The sequence below is a fragment of the Mycteria americana genome, chromosome Z (genome assembly GCF_035582795.1).
Source record: "Mycteria americana isolate JAX WOST 10 ecotype Jacksonville Zoo and Gardens chromosome Z, USCA_MyAme_1.0, whole genome shotgun sequence".
Taxonomy (NCBI): domain Eukaryota; kingdom Metazoa; phylum Chordata; class Aves; order Ciconiiformes; family Ciconiidae; genus Mycteria; species Mycteria americana.
In genome coordinates this window covers 46,300,558-46,314,652 of record NC_134396.1, presented here as the reverse complement: position 1 = coordinate 46,314,652, position 14,095 = coordinate 46,300,558, and the positions used below count along the sequence as shown (strand labels likewise).

Below are 14,095 nucleotides of genomic sequence, written 5' to 3'. Positions count from 1 at the left end.
AGAGATGTTTAAGTGGAACTACAAACATGTATTTTCTGAGCCTTGCTGTTTAAGGGTGGGAGGGTAATAATTTCCTATTGAACTATGCACTCCAGCCTCACAGGGTTACTTATAAGAACTGCATCACTTCCCATTATGATCATCCTCATTCCAGCAGCACTTGTGCATTCAACACATGGTTTCTGGTTATGATGTTATGAGGGTGGAGTGGTTGCATCTATTCACCTTTCATTTGTGTGTTGATGTGGCATTTATATTAAGTAGGAGTAATTTTTTTTTCTGATTTTTTTTTCTTGTGTCACCAGTGCACCTATTCCATTCTTCCATCGCTGTGCTCCTGTGAACATTTCCTGCTATGCCAAGTTTGCAGAGGCCCTGATCACCTTTGTCAGTGACAGTAGTGTCTTACACAGGCTGATTAGTGGAGTTATGACCAGCAAAGAGATTATAATGGGACTTTGCTTGTTATCACTAGGTAATTGTTTTTCTCATTACTAGCTGTTTCTTAGTACTGCATTAGGAGATTGTTAACACCCTCTAACCACAATATGAACAAAAAAATGTATGATAGCAATGAGCCCTTAGAAAATGGTTCAGAATGCTTTTTTTAAATGTTATTTGATAGCTGGATAACTTATTCAGAAGCAATATAATGCATTCCTGTTTTTTCTCCTCTTCCACTGATTATGAGATATAGAGGATGTGTGGCAGTTGATTAGCCAACATTAGTTTTGGTATAGTTAACAGAGCATCCCCCGTTACCCTCATTTTTATTATAATATTCACCTTTCCCTTTTCTAATATTCATCTTCTGCTAACCCAAGTACAAATAAACCCTTTCCAAATAAAAAGGACAGGGTGAGAAGTGCACAATAGCACACTCACAAAGTGTAGGGGGTTTTGTTTGTTTCATTTAACATACTTGTACAGCGATATGAGAACTTTCAGAGGGAAAACAATAAAGTTAGGTGCCCATTTGTTATATTGTATGTTACCCCCTTCTTCCCCTTCCCCCAAAGTTAAAAAGTTCAGGCCTTTTAAAATCTCAGCCTTGTCTGAAGAGCTGGAAATTCCCAGCAGTATAGAGGTGCTGAATCGTTTCTGCAGTCGTGAGATGCCGCTGGCCTGTAGACTGACACATTGCGCTAGCCCGAAGGGCTGTTCTAACAAATTCTTGTGAATTAAGGTAGAACGCTACTCACCCACATAAATTACTTTCCTAATGAGTTTATTTTACTCCTACCAAATATAAAATCTGAAATCCTGAAATGGGAAGCTCCAGATACTATCGATGTATATGAGCAGTGTGTAGTTTAGAAAGAAACACTGCAAAGCTGTATCAGATAAAGAATTCCTTTGTTTTCAGTCTGCCTTTGTGGTTTAAAAAAAACAAAACAAAACAAAAACAACAAAAAACCCACAAAAGACCATTGAGTATCTTTTCAACTATAACTGAAAGCTGTTTATTCTTCTATTTTGACAGCTGCAGTATTTGATAATAATGGTAGAAAGACTGTTCCGAATCTGAAAGCTGGTGGCTGATTAGCAGTGCTACTGTTGGGTTCGAGTCAGAAGTTAGTACAGAGTTTTATGTACATTTAAAAAATATTTTTCATACCTTCATAGTTAAGCAGATTTTTTTTATTTTTAAACAGTGGGTAAGATTGTGTGATTCAGAAAGCCAGGTTCCAGTGGTTTTTCATGTAACTGCTGTACGCAAATAAGTGTATGCAAAAATATGGGCATGCACGTAACACACACCACTCACTAAATCTTAGTTGGCTGAGATTGTAGAGGGCTTTTTAACATGCAGTTCCTGAATGGCAGTGGAACTATATGAACAAAGCTTGTTAAAGAACTCATTTTGAATGTTGAAAATAAAGTAATTTTTTTACTTTTTACTGGCATGACATTTTGGAATACACAGGTGTCACATTATCTGCACTTGTTTGACAAGTGCATTTGAGTGCAAATTCTGCTCTGGTCCTCAGGAGGTGTCCTCATGTTACCAGACTTGGAGTACTATCATGTCTTGCTGTCTGTTTTGTCATTGTCTAAATACATCTCTGTCTGTATGTACGCATTATGTCTTGTATTTAATGTACCATGTAAATGTATTTATGCTCTCTTTGTTTTAATCAACAGTATAAAGCAGAAGGTGTAAAGGTGCCTAATTTCCTTAACTATCTGTGCAGTGAGTTTGTAAGCCTCAGAAAATAAATCTCTGTCTAAAAATTCTGTTGGAAGGCAGTTATTTTAGTGCAGTGGGAGAATTAGGAAGGCTATTTCTACTTGAAGTAATTGCTCTACTTATTTTGTCTTCTTTTGCAGTGTTGTCCATGATTTTGATGGTTATAATCAGGTACATTTCAAGAGTACTTGTCTGGATTTTAACAATTCTTGTCATTCTGGGATCACTTGGTAAGTCTTGTTTGTCTCTCAGTTTCTGAGTGCCCAGTTCTAATGGTTGTGCTCCATGTCCTCATGGCAACTACATACCGCACAGATCTGGGACCATGCATTTCCCTTCAGCTTTCCTTTGAGTCCCTTGCAAGACAAATGTCAAAAATGCCACCTTTGTAATTGGAGTCCTCTCCCAGAGAGTATGTTGCTCCTTAGATATCTGCTTAGCTGGCAAGCTTCCTGTCAGCCTATCTCACTAGGGCACACATAGGCAATACGGGATATTCCTCACAGCACTTGTAGCACAGCCCTAACTGTTGCCTACTTCTTAACCTGCCTTCCAAATATGTGAGCAAGACAGCTAGTCTGGGTGTGTCTGATGGCATACCCACCTGCTGGGCGTATTCAGGCGTGCAGGAATCAAAGGGCAACTATTGTTTATGCGGCCTCAGGGGACCCTTAGGATATAGATGTGTCCATACAACCCTGACAGGTTCGTCAGCCTGTTCAGTCCTCCGAGTAGCTCTGTAAGTGTATCTAAGATCTGTTCTTGAGGAGAGGGAGCAAAGGTGCTTTTCTAGCTTTTCTAATCAAATCCTTGTATTTCCATATGACTCAAAGTCCTGCATGACCTAGGTCATGTATGAAACGCAACCAGACATGCCGTCTTGGGAATGGCCAAGATTGTCTCATCCAAAATTATTTAGCTTGCATGAAGATAGCCTTTCTTTATCATGTTAACTTTTATATTTGTAAAACTAAAGTTTTCTATTACTGATACTCAGTAGCAAAGCCAAAATGTAGGGGCAGATGACTGTAGGGAAGGAAAAAAATAGAATCATTAAATTCGGAAGTACTAGCAATTTAATTCTTGTAATGCATGACTGCAAGGGATGGAAAAAATCAGCAGACCATATATGTCTTTTCAGGATCACTTGGTTTTTCTGCTTACTGTTCACAGGATCTCTGACCACAGAAAAGGGGAAAAATTGATTTTTTTTTTTCATTTATATTCTCTTTAGGAGCTGAGTAACTATCTTGAGTGAAAAAGTTGAATGACATTGCCATCTGTTATTATGTTCTAAAAAATTGCATCCATTACACAGACTGAGTAAGAACATGTCATTTGTGAGACATACTGCTTATTTGGTATTCACTGTTTGTTTAGGAGACGCCAAAAGAGCATCCTCCATTTTATATCTGAACAGAGTACCTTCAGCAAAGACTTGTAATCTCTAGATAAGCTTGTGCAGCTGATTCCGAAATAACAACAGAACAGAGAAGGATACTCAAAAGAGATACTCAAAAGTCTTGTATTTAAGAAAAGTTCTACCTTGGAAAGGTAGCTAGAATATGAGAATGAAATTTTGGCCATAAGGCTGGGATTTCATAACAGGGGCTAGAAGAAAGTACATCACACTATATTGGCCTCCTGAGCCTTTCACCAATGTTTTTTCCGGGGCCCAAAATACATCGTCTGATGCAGGTATAGCTATGTTTCATTAACCTGAGGTGCTGTTTTCAGTTTCAGGGCTGTTCCTTCTATTCTCGATTTGTCTTCCCAGGAGTTGTAGACTCCTCCATTTTTTTCCTCTTGTTATTTTGCATCCTAATCCAAAGCTCCGTCTCTGTTCCCGCCCCTAAATTCTTACTCCCTACCATATTATACACGTATATACATACGTTCTATTGCATAACTCTTCTTTTTGTTACTCTATTGCCTGTCTAATCAGAGCTGTGATCTTTGTTGTTAGGGCTCCCCATGAACTAGTCCCCTCATGCACTTCACCCTAAAACACAGAGCCAAAGAGCTGCAAGTCTCTCAAGTGGTCATAGTGGGGTGAGACTGTGAAAAGAGTATATCCACTTGAGAAGAGGGCACTTCTCCATCCTCAAAAGTTCCTGTTGGGTTAGCCATCAGTGCCCTTGAGCATTCTGTACCAGCCTAGACTTAAAAGAAGAAACTGGTGCTTTGAAGAACTTCAGTCTCTTTGGTACTAGGTAGTGTAACTGTGTCACGTAGAAGCAACATCTTTCAGTTTTCCTTTTTTTTTTTTTCTCTAAAACATAGGTGGTACAGGAGTCCTGTGGTGGCTCTATGCTAAGCAACGAATATCTGCCAGTGCTGTTGAGACTCAAATAGCCAAAGACAATCTTCAGGCTCTTCTGATCTATGCCATTTCAGCTACAGTCTTCACGGTATGCTTTGCTAACACCTATATTATTTTATTGTTCTGTCTTCCTGATTGTTTATCTTTTTTTATTCAGGTGAAAGGTTTACATTGTACACATTTTTGAAGAGTTTATTTCTACTGCAAGCTCTGTTGCGGTGATTTTTTTTTTTTTTCCCCTTCCAGGCATTGTTCTGTAATATCTGTTTTTGAGTCAGGAGAGAGTTCCTGACCCTGCAGCTACTCTCCTGTACTGTAAAATGTCCACAGGGACTTCCATGAATTGGTACAATATTGAACTCCCAATCCAGTTTCACTTACGAGATTTTTGTTAGGCTCCCAGTTCAGAGGTACTTCATCATTTCAGTTTATTTGAAAGTAGTTAGACCATTCCTGCTTCTGAAATCAGTTGTTCCCAAACTTTTTCCACTTACAGAAGGACCATTATGAACTAAAATACTAAAAATGATTACTGAACCAATTTATCTTGTTCGGGCCTTGCTGTTCGTTTCAGAGTTACTGACTTTATTACTAAAAATTGACGATGTTTGCCTAACTGATATGACAAGTCCACCACACCATGCCCAAATACAGATATTAAATTGCATTCTTTGTTGAATCTTGCTGATTTCACTGGTTTGTAAAACATAATTGAGGATAGAATCTGGTCTAATCTCATAAGCCTGAGGCTGATGATTCCATATATGTAATTATGAGATTGGAATTCCCCAAAAGTATACTTTGGAAAATAATTTATCGCCAGAAGAAGCTGATAGAGGCTTTACATTTTGATCTTGTGATCTTATAGATAGAGCATGTGTTCATTTGCTGTGTTTGAATATCCTAGCTGTGCAAAATAATAGCTTGCTTATTTTTCAGTTCTCTAAAATGCGATTTGGAAACTTCTCCTTCTAGGTTATCTTGTTCTTGATAATGTTAATTATGCGCAAACGAGTAGCTCTCACCATTGCCTTGTTCCACGTGGCCGGCAAGGTCTTCATTCACCTGCCGCTGCTAGTCTTCCAGCCATTTTGGACATTCTTTGTGCTTATCCTTTTCTGGACATACTGGATCACAGTCCTGCTTTTCCTTGGTACTACAGGTAGGTAGCCACCAGGCTTATTTTAAATAAATTCCACTTCGTTTTTGTATGATTTCAGGCAGAGTTGGTTAAAAAGCATGTGGAAACCTCTAGGAAAAAACCCAGATATTATGCTTCTGTTGTTGTCTGCTTCAGTGACTTCAAAACACTTGTTTCAAGAAAGTTGTTGTGCATTTGAGTCTGCATTCCCAGTATGTACTTTGTGCCTTAGGCCGGCTTTTTGATTTGATGCAAGTTGGCATGTTGCAAACCATAAGACTCCATTAATAAGACTGCTATAACAGTTTTTCAAATAATTCCTTCTAATTTTACACAAACAAGTCAAAACCAGCTAATCTTACAGCTAATCTCATCAAGTATTGTATTGTATTGTAGCCAGTACTCACACAGATGAAGATGATGTAATGAAAGGGCTGTTGTGCACATTTACTGTCTCCCAAAATGTCAGTATACTCAAAGTAGTGTTCAGTTAGGTGTCTAGTATTATTTCAGCATTTTCCAGGATTATTAGGGAGACTTTTCTGCTGTTTGTACACCATATTCTGAGAGCAGCCAATGTGCTCTCAATTTCTGCCTGCCGTGAAGCTTGTAGAAGATGAGAGCTTTGTTTGCGTTCAGCATCTGGCAAGAGCTTCTAGAATTAGTGGATCCTGTAGGTTCAAATCTTAGTTACTTCAGCAGAGAAACCTAGCAACTGTGTTTTAAAATGGGAGATGTCTGTGTTATTTTGCAGTAAGTTGTAGACAATAGAGACCATCATTCATTATTAAAATTTTAGAATTTTGAAATGTATTGTTTACTGCTGATCCAAATGTAGCAGTGTTTCAGGTCACAGAGCTATTTCAGGATAATACAAGATAAATATTTTTTATTTCATAGCCTGAATTCTTAGCAAGGGATTGAGGTAATAGAATGTATGTGTTCTTGTTCTCATTACTGTTGAAATTTTTAGTTTTCATTACATGCTGTGCTATGTGCAGAAAATGTTCGCCTCTGAAAGTGAGTTAAGTCTCAGTCCCATGCTTCACTCTGTGAGTTAAAGACCACTGCACAGGGACTAAATTTGTAGCAGAATTTAGGCTGATACTATATTTTTCTGACAGAAAATTGGCCTTGATTGGCCTTGATTCTGCAAAGACTAATTTATGCTTTTAGCTTTATATGAACTCAATATCTTCACTGATATCAGTTAAACAGCATCTTTGTGGAAATAGGGCCAGATCTTTTCAATCCAAACCAGGAGAACTGAAAAAGTGTATGTTATCTGGTTATGAGAAGATGCCTACACTTATGAAGAGCTTGTTCACTAAACCCAAAATTATTTCAATAGCTCAATTTATTCACAAGAAAATACTAATTTTTTATATAAGCATAAAAGCATAGCTAAGAAGGTGGAGAAGGTGCTATCAATGCTAAGTCTAAACAATGGTTTTCAAGGTAAGCATTTTATACATGCGATGTTACTTTCAGTATTTTTCTGAATCTCATCAGCTGTTCACATAACTGTTGCATAAGATGAAACATCTCAGTGTAGGTTAACATATTGAAATAGAGCTTATCCTAGGAGGGTTCTGACATACTGTCAGTCTCAACACATGATATCGCTATTCAGATGAGGCAAAGAGTCAATGGATTTCTGAATGTATGAAATCATACGTTTAGTATCTCTAAAGCTGCTCCTTATGTCTCTAAATACCTTTAAAGCTAAAGATGTTATTGAAATACATGCACAAAGACTTACCATAAGGAAAACAAAAGTGATTGTTAATATTGATATCCAGATGTAAGGAGGTATGTAGTTTAATATTGATACTGACTGTATGAATAATACCAACAGAGCAGCAGACTGAAATTAAGAATGACTAAGGCAGGCTTCTATTATGTTTAATTTTAAGGATTTTTGCCACTTGGGTTGTGGTTAGTTTTGGAAATTTCACCGTGAGGCTATAAATTAAAAGCAGTGTTGCGGGATTTTGAGTACACTCAGAATATTTTTTTAGTGCTTTTTTCAAATGCCATTATACTGATTGTCTCAAAAGCTGTATCTTTCTTGTGAACACGCTTCCTAAACATGATATTTAGTAGTGTTAGTAGAAGCTAGAGGGGTTCTGCTGTAGACAGTTATGAACTGCTAACACCATATGCTTCCTTCTTTCTGAGTTGATGTAAGCACAATTTCCTTTTTTACCTTCATTTATTTCTAGGTAGTCCTGTCCCAAATGAAGAAGGATTTGTTGAATTTCGGATGGTAGGCCCTTTGAAATACATGTGGTGGTACCATGTAGTGGGATTGATCTGGATCAGCGAGTTTATCCTAGCCTGTCAGCAGATGACAGTAGCAGGGGCTGTTGTGACATACTATTTTACAAGGTAAGGACAACTTAGCTCTGCTGTGAGCAGCCTAGAAATGGAATTAGCAGAAATAATGAGGGACACAGCTTTTGGGGAGAATACTTGCTTCCATCCTGAAAGCTGGAGAGCAGTTGAATTGTATTGACTCTTTAAATCATGTCAAGTCCTAAAATAATCTGGTTTGCTGATCGTAGATGGTATTCTTGGTATTTAGGACTTGAAGTCTTGTTTGCCTTGTAACCCGTGCACATTGTATGGACATGGATGATGGTTTACAAAGTAGAATGCACCTGGAAGATCATCTGTAATGCTAATAATTAATGCTGATAAGCTCGGTAGAGATTTAAAAATATTGAAAGCAATTGATTATTATTTTAATTGCAAAACAGTGCCCTTTAAATTAATTGCAGTGCTTCATTAATCTTTCTTACACAAGATTACTTAAGGTGTTATTAGAGTCATCATTTACATATAGATTCTGACAAGATCATGTTCAAATAAAAAGTGGTACAAAGTATGTGTGCATTAAAGCTCCATATTTCATTGCTATATTTGTGTACTAAGTTGTGTATTGGGGCATACACTGGCTATTCTGCATGCATCTGCTAGCTATTCAAGAAGGCAATACTAATTATTAAGCAATGGTTTTACCAACCTTCAGGCACAAGAATTTTGCTTCACAGAGATAAGAAACAGATTTCAGAATCACAAACTTAGCTTTGGGGTTTTAATTTCTAGTATTTGAAAACTTTTCTGAGATTACAATTGCTTAAAATTTACCTTAAATAAGTGAAAATTAAAGTTCTGGTTTTAGCCATTTAGGACCCAGGTTTTTCAGAAAAAAAATTGTATCAGGTGCTTTGTTAGTATTTAATGAGAGTAAATGGTACTTCAGTGATCTGAAGTGTTACATTTTGGTATGTAGAGCAAATTATGGCAATATTTTTGGTAAGGAAAAGAAGCAAGTACACTAATATCTGTTCCACAAAAGTATAGTTTAATGAAGCTTCTCCACATCATCCTAGATCTAGTAGTTCATGATACATTTCATCAACTCCCCCCACCCCAAAAACGCCACACCATTGTTCAAGAACTAGTTGAGTCATTTTATTTAAGATGTTCTCAGAGTCTTTTCCAAATAATATAAATACAAGTCCTCTGGATAAAGAGCATCATGAGTAGAGGATGTTGACAAGATACTTAGCAATGGTGATTTACTTAAGAAAGGAAAACCAAGATGTTGGAGTAGTGCCATCCCCAAGAAGTATCCTGAGTACACCTGTAGTTCAGTTAGTGGGTTTTGGTATGTGTTTTTAGCCTTTCATGTGAAGAATATTGTATATAAAAATTTCTAGTGATATCCAGCAGCCACACTCTATTCTTGCCATATGCTTTTAAGAGTCTGGTTTTTTAAAAAATGGGTTTTTAAATAATGCATGCAGAAATTTTTCAAGTGCATGATTCAGATCACAAATGTTTAATTGGTTTGTCTTTTTAATTGAGACTGTTATCTGAATTACGTTTGACTCCTTATCTGCCCTAGTCTTTAACACAATATCAAAGGCAAGGAATAATTTACTGTGCTGACAGGAATTCTGTTATTTTATTAATGATGAAGTCCTCCAGTATACCAATGAAATACCTCTGTGAAGTTATTACAAGATGTTACAGGGATGTAATCTTGTGAATAATTAAACTAGCTTGAGTAATGAACTAGGAAAATAGAGAGGAGAGAGGATAACTTCGCATTGAAATAGATCACTTAGCAAGTGTATGCTTCATCTGTAAGTTTATGTATTTTCTATCACCTGAGGGTGAATGATTTTTCTTTTAACTGTACCCTATCATTCCATACCAGGATTTTTATTTTAAGTTAGTAAGTACCCATTTGTCCCTACTGTTATCCTTTTCTGCATTTTAAGGTACAATTCTAATCTGAAGAGTGACTTAGTAAGAAAGGAAAGGTCATTAATTTGGACTTCCCCATTATTTCGCACATTAGCAGCTTTCCACAGCAAATGAGGTGAAGTTATCTATGGAGAAACATTTTATATATGTTCACTCTTCATTCACCTTAGCCGGATGGATTCCTTTCAACTCGGGCAATAACGGACCTCAAGGTGTTCTGCATTACAGGCTCTGCCCTCAGTTACATTTACCTCAAAAGCAAGAAGTGGTGCGGTTGCCTGGGTGTAAGGCTCAGACCTTATGTGATTGTGCCCAAAAGGGAATAGAATTTGGCTTCCCTCACCTGAGCTCTAAAAGTTAATTGGAAGAAAATACAGGGTAAACCTATTTTAATCATTAACATCTCGGGATTGATTTACGCAGACATTAGTTTCATGGAATGAAGACTCTACTTTTTTATCTTTTTGAATGAAACTCACATGGAAATAACTTTCTCCCAAGCTGAGGAGATATTTTATGTTTGGAATGTTAGCATTTGTTCCTTTAATATGCTTAGCATTATGTTCATATTTCTAACAAAGAAGAAGAGCCATTCTTTAAATGTTGAATAAAGCTGTTCTTTGAGAGAGAAATGGAAGTGGGTTCCTTGGTAAGAAATATAAATAAAAACTTTAAGAGGGAATTGCTTCAAAACTGTGAAAGAGAGTATTCATCTGATAGATTAGAAATATTCTAGCCACATTGAAATAAAATAGCTTTTTTGAAGGCTTAATACTTGGTTCCTTGAGGATATAATAGCTAAATCAGAAATGCAAAACATCTGAGAAAATAATTTACCTAATAAATAACAATAGTAATATCCTCTCCAGAGTGTCCACAAAGACCTCCAACAGAACAGGAGAGACAGGGAAGGCAAGTTTATCAATAGTCCAATGGAAAAAATGTTAGCTTTGTTTCTCACTTTTTTGGAAGGTTTTGAATTCCACACCATCAAATGTAGCTTTATAGAAACTGCTAGTTGGCGATAGCGGTAATGCAGCCAACTGCTGGTAAGACTACCCTTAAGACATACTGATTCCTCATCCTATTCCTATTCCAGCATTAGAGCCAAAACTGTGACTTGCACAGACTGTCAGTGTGGACTGAACAATATAAACTGAAAGCTAGTATAAAGATAATACATTCCTTTTGCACATTAGTTTATTGAGAATTTGTAGTACTTCTAGATGATACTAAATACATATTGATCATTCTATATTGATTTTTCTCTTTTCAACAGGGAGAAAAGGAATCTGCCATTTACTCCTATTCTGGCATCTGTTAATCGCCTTGTTTGTTACCACCTAGGAACGGTGGCAAAGGGGTCTTTCATTATCACACTAGTGAAGATACCACGAATGATTCTTATGTATATTCATACACAACTCAAAGGAAAGGTAAGAGAGATAGATTCCATTTTCCTTCTGAAACTCAATAACTGACATATTTACAGCTACTTTAATTTAATCTGTGTGGGGGCTGGAAGTCTTGTTTTGGAATATTTGGTCTTTAAAGGACCATGGGACTGAGAGGGACTGCTTAAGTTACCAAGCTGAGTATCAGTTACTGAAACACAAAGGAATATTGTTTTCTTAAGATCTGTTGGTTTTACTCTTCATCTTTGTTTTCCCATCTTCTGTGCTTTTCTAGGAAAATGCTTGTGCTCGCTGTATGCTCAAAGCCTGCATCTGCTGCCTTTGGTGTCTAGAAAAGTGCCTGACCTACTTAAATCAGGTAAGATTTTCAATATTCAAGTTTTATGTAAGGGCTGATAATATATGTGATTCCCAGAATGCAGTCTGAGGCTGACACATAAGGTTGTCGTACTTTGGAACTGAACTTCAATGAAGGTACTTCAGTCTTGTCTCCATTACTGAAATTACACTGCACATCACAGTCTTTGTTTACCTTGTGAAGGTGAAAAATAGCTGGTATTCATCTTCGTGAACGTGGTATCTCAACCTTATAACAATTTGTTCAGTGGTTGGAGATGTTCCTCCTTATGTCCACTCTACCGAACTACATCTGAGTTTCAAAATATGTTTGTTGTGAAAAGAGAATGAAGCTTTTCTAGGTGTAGTATTTAAGGTTCATACAATTGAAAAACTGTATATAACATCAAACCGTTGTCATCGTCTACAAAGTGGAGAAAGAGCTGCAAGTTGCAACACACTGGCTGGTCAGACCCCTTTGTAAAAGAGATTTTATTGGCCTGTGGTTCCACCTCTGTTAAGTACATCTCTAAATATCTCTTTAATATCCCTTTCACTGTTCATTTTTTTTGCTTGTGGAAATACAGAAATAAAAGCAGAAGGCGGCTTTAAAAAAACTCAGTATAATCCTTTAAAATTGTCCTGGCTAACTTTGAATGCAGTCTAGTGGAGTATCTAGAAATTATCTTGGTGGACTTGTATGACTCTCAAACTCTTTTATATTTCCAGAATATTTTTTCTAACTACTTAATTGCTATAGTTATGCCACTGCTCACCTCCCCCTGCAGAGAAACTGCAAATTCTGTTTAATTAGTTTTTTGGAATAAACTTGTTAGTGCATAAATGATGAGCAAGGGAGGAGAAGAATAGTAATTCTCTACCTCGTATAGTCTTCTGTCAGCTGGTACATACTGCTTGATTCAACAGCTCTCAAGGGAATCTTTGTTCATTAACATCATATGACTTATGTGACTTACTCAGAAGCCGTATCTTCTCCCTCTGCTTCCCCGCCTCCATCTGAAATATCTGATCATTCCATGAGTAAATCTTCAATCTGCTTTTCCCAGAATGCATATACAGCCACAGCTATCAACAGCACCAACTTCTGCACCTCAGCAAAGGATGCCTTTGTTATTCTAGTGGAAAATGCTTTGCGAGTGGCTGCCATAAACACAGTTGGGGATTTTATGCTGTTTCTAGGAAAGGTATGTCTGCTGTATACAGTTGTTACCAACCTATGTAGTAGCAAGCTGTGCTTAGCAATGGCTTGCACCCCAGATACAAAATCCCTTCAAATTCCTGTTTCTTAGCATGCACTTTATCGCATCTAGCTGCATTATATCAGGAAGGGACTGTCCAAGATAGGGAGGATAAACAGACGACCCACTTACGTTAAGTAAAAGTGATCAGAAAGGCTGAAGATGATGACACCTTCTGCATGAATTTATTTTTAGGGAGTCAAGAGGAAAGTGTTTATTAGAACTTCTGAGGTTTTGATTCATTTTGTGGTTAAAACCTAGAATTGTAAGGAAAGGAAGCATTTCCTCTAAATTCTGTTTAGTAAGGGCTCTCCAGGTTTATGCTGAAAATTGGCACATTATTGATCACCATTTATGACAAAATTGAATTGAAAGGTAGTATAGGAGCCTGCTATGAGGAACTGCCAGCTTGGACTGAACTGTCTTCCTTATCACATTCCTCTGCTTTTATTAAGTCACAGTACAGTGGGCTGAACTTTTAATCCAGTAATTAAGTCAATAAGAAGTGAGAAGAAATAAACACATAATGAAGACATAGGTGCTTAGGAGACCATTAAATTACATAATGTGGTTTTATGGAGGTGTCTGAAAGGTGTTAGGAAACATCTCCCTGAAAAGAGGTCTTTCAAATTATTAGAGAGATGCACAGGTGACAGAAATGTTAAAATGAACAGTGCAGCATATAAAAATTAGTATCAGCTAAAACAGTGCTAGGCTGCCAGCCTGTCTCCTCTCTCAGTGCAACATGATATTTTCATAATACAGTAAAGCTAAAGCTGACCTATTTTACAATTTCTTGTTTAGCTGCAGTTTATAATAATAGATTCAGAAATTTTAAAAATGTTGACTGCCCACAACAATAGTTTTAGTCCTTTTGTTATTCCCAAAGACCAAACTGGTACCCAGTGAAATATCTGTTAGGGCCTCACACGTAGTGTAGTTCTGTGGAGACTGTTACATGAAGTGCCTCACATGAATTCTGATCTACTTTCCCTGTATGGAGATGAGACAGAGATAAGACAATCTTGGAGATGAGACAGAGATAAGACAAGCTTGGAAGTTGTCTCCACCAGCAAAATGAAAAACATACCATTACCCCAAGACCTGCCTCCCCCTCCTTCTCCCCCCCCCATATCATTTACACTCAGG

At 37.2% G+C, this 14,095-nt stretch overlaps 1 protein-coding gene across 2 annotated transcripts in view; it reads left to right on the top strand.

Moving 5' to 3' along the window:
• The window catches only part of SLC44A1 (solute carrier family 44 member 1), a 71,762-nt gene that overhangs the window by 46,685 nt on the left and 10,982 nt on the right, over positions 1-14,095 (top strand). For both annotated transcript variants that reach the window (XM_075526793.1, XM_075526792.1), the window contains exons 6-13: positions 306-475; positions 2,332-2,421; positions 4,475-4,602; positions 5,490-5,680; positions 7,885-8,046; positions 11,216-11,372; positions 11,626-11,709; positions 12,755-12,892. In XM_075526793.1, coding sequence (XP_075382908.1) covers positions 306-475; positions 2,332-2,421; positions 4,475-4,602; positions 5,490-5,680; positions 7,885-8,046; positions 11,216-11,372; positions 11,626-11,709; positions 12,755-12,892 — 1,120 coding nt within the window. The remainder of the gene's footprint in view (positions 1-305; positions 476-2,331; positions 2,422-4,474; positions 4,603-5,489; positions 5,681-7,884; positions 8,047-11,215; positions 11,373-11,625; positions 11,710-12,754; positions 12,893-14,095) is intronic.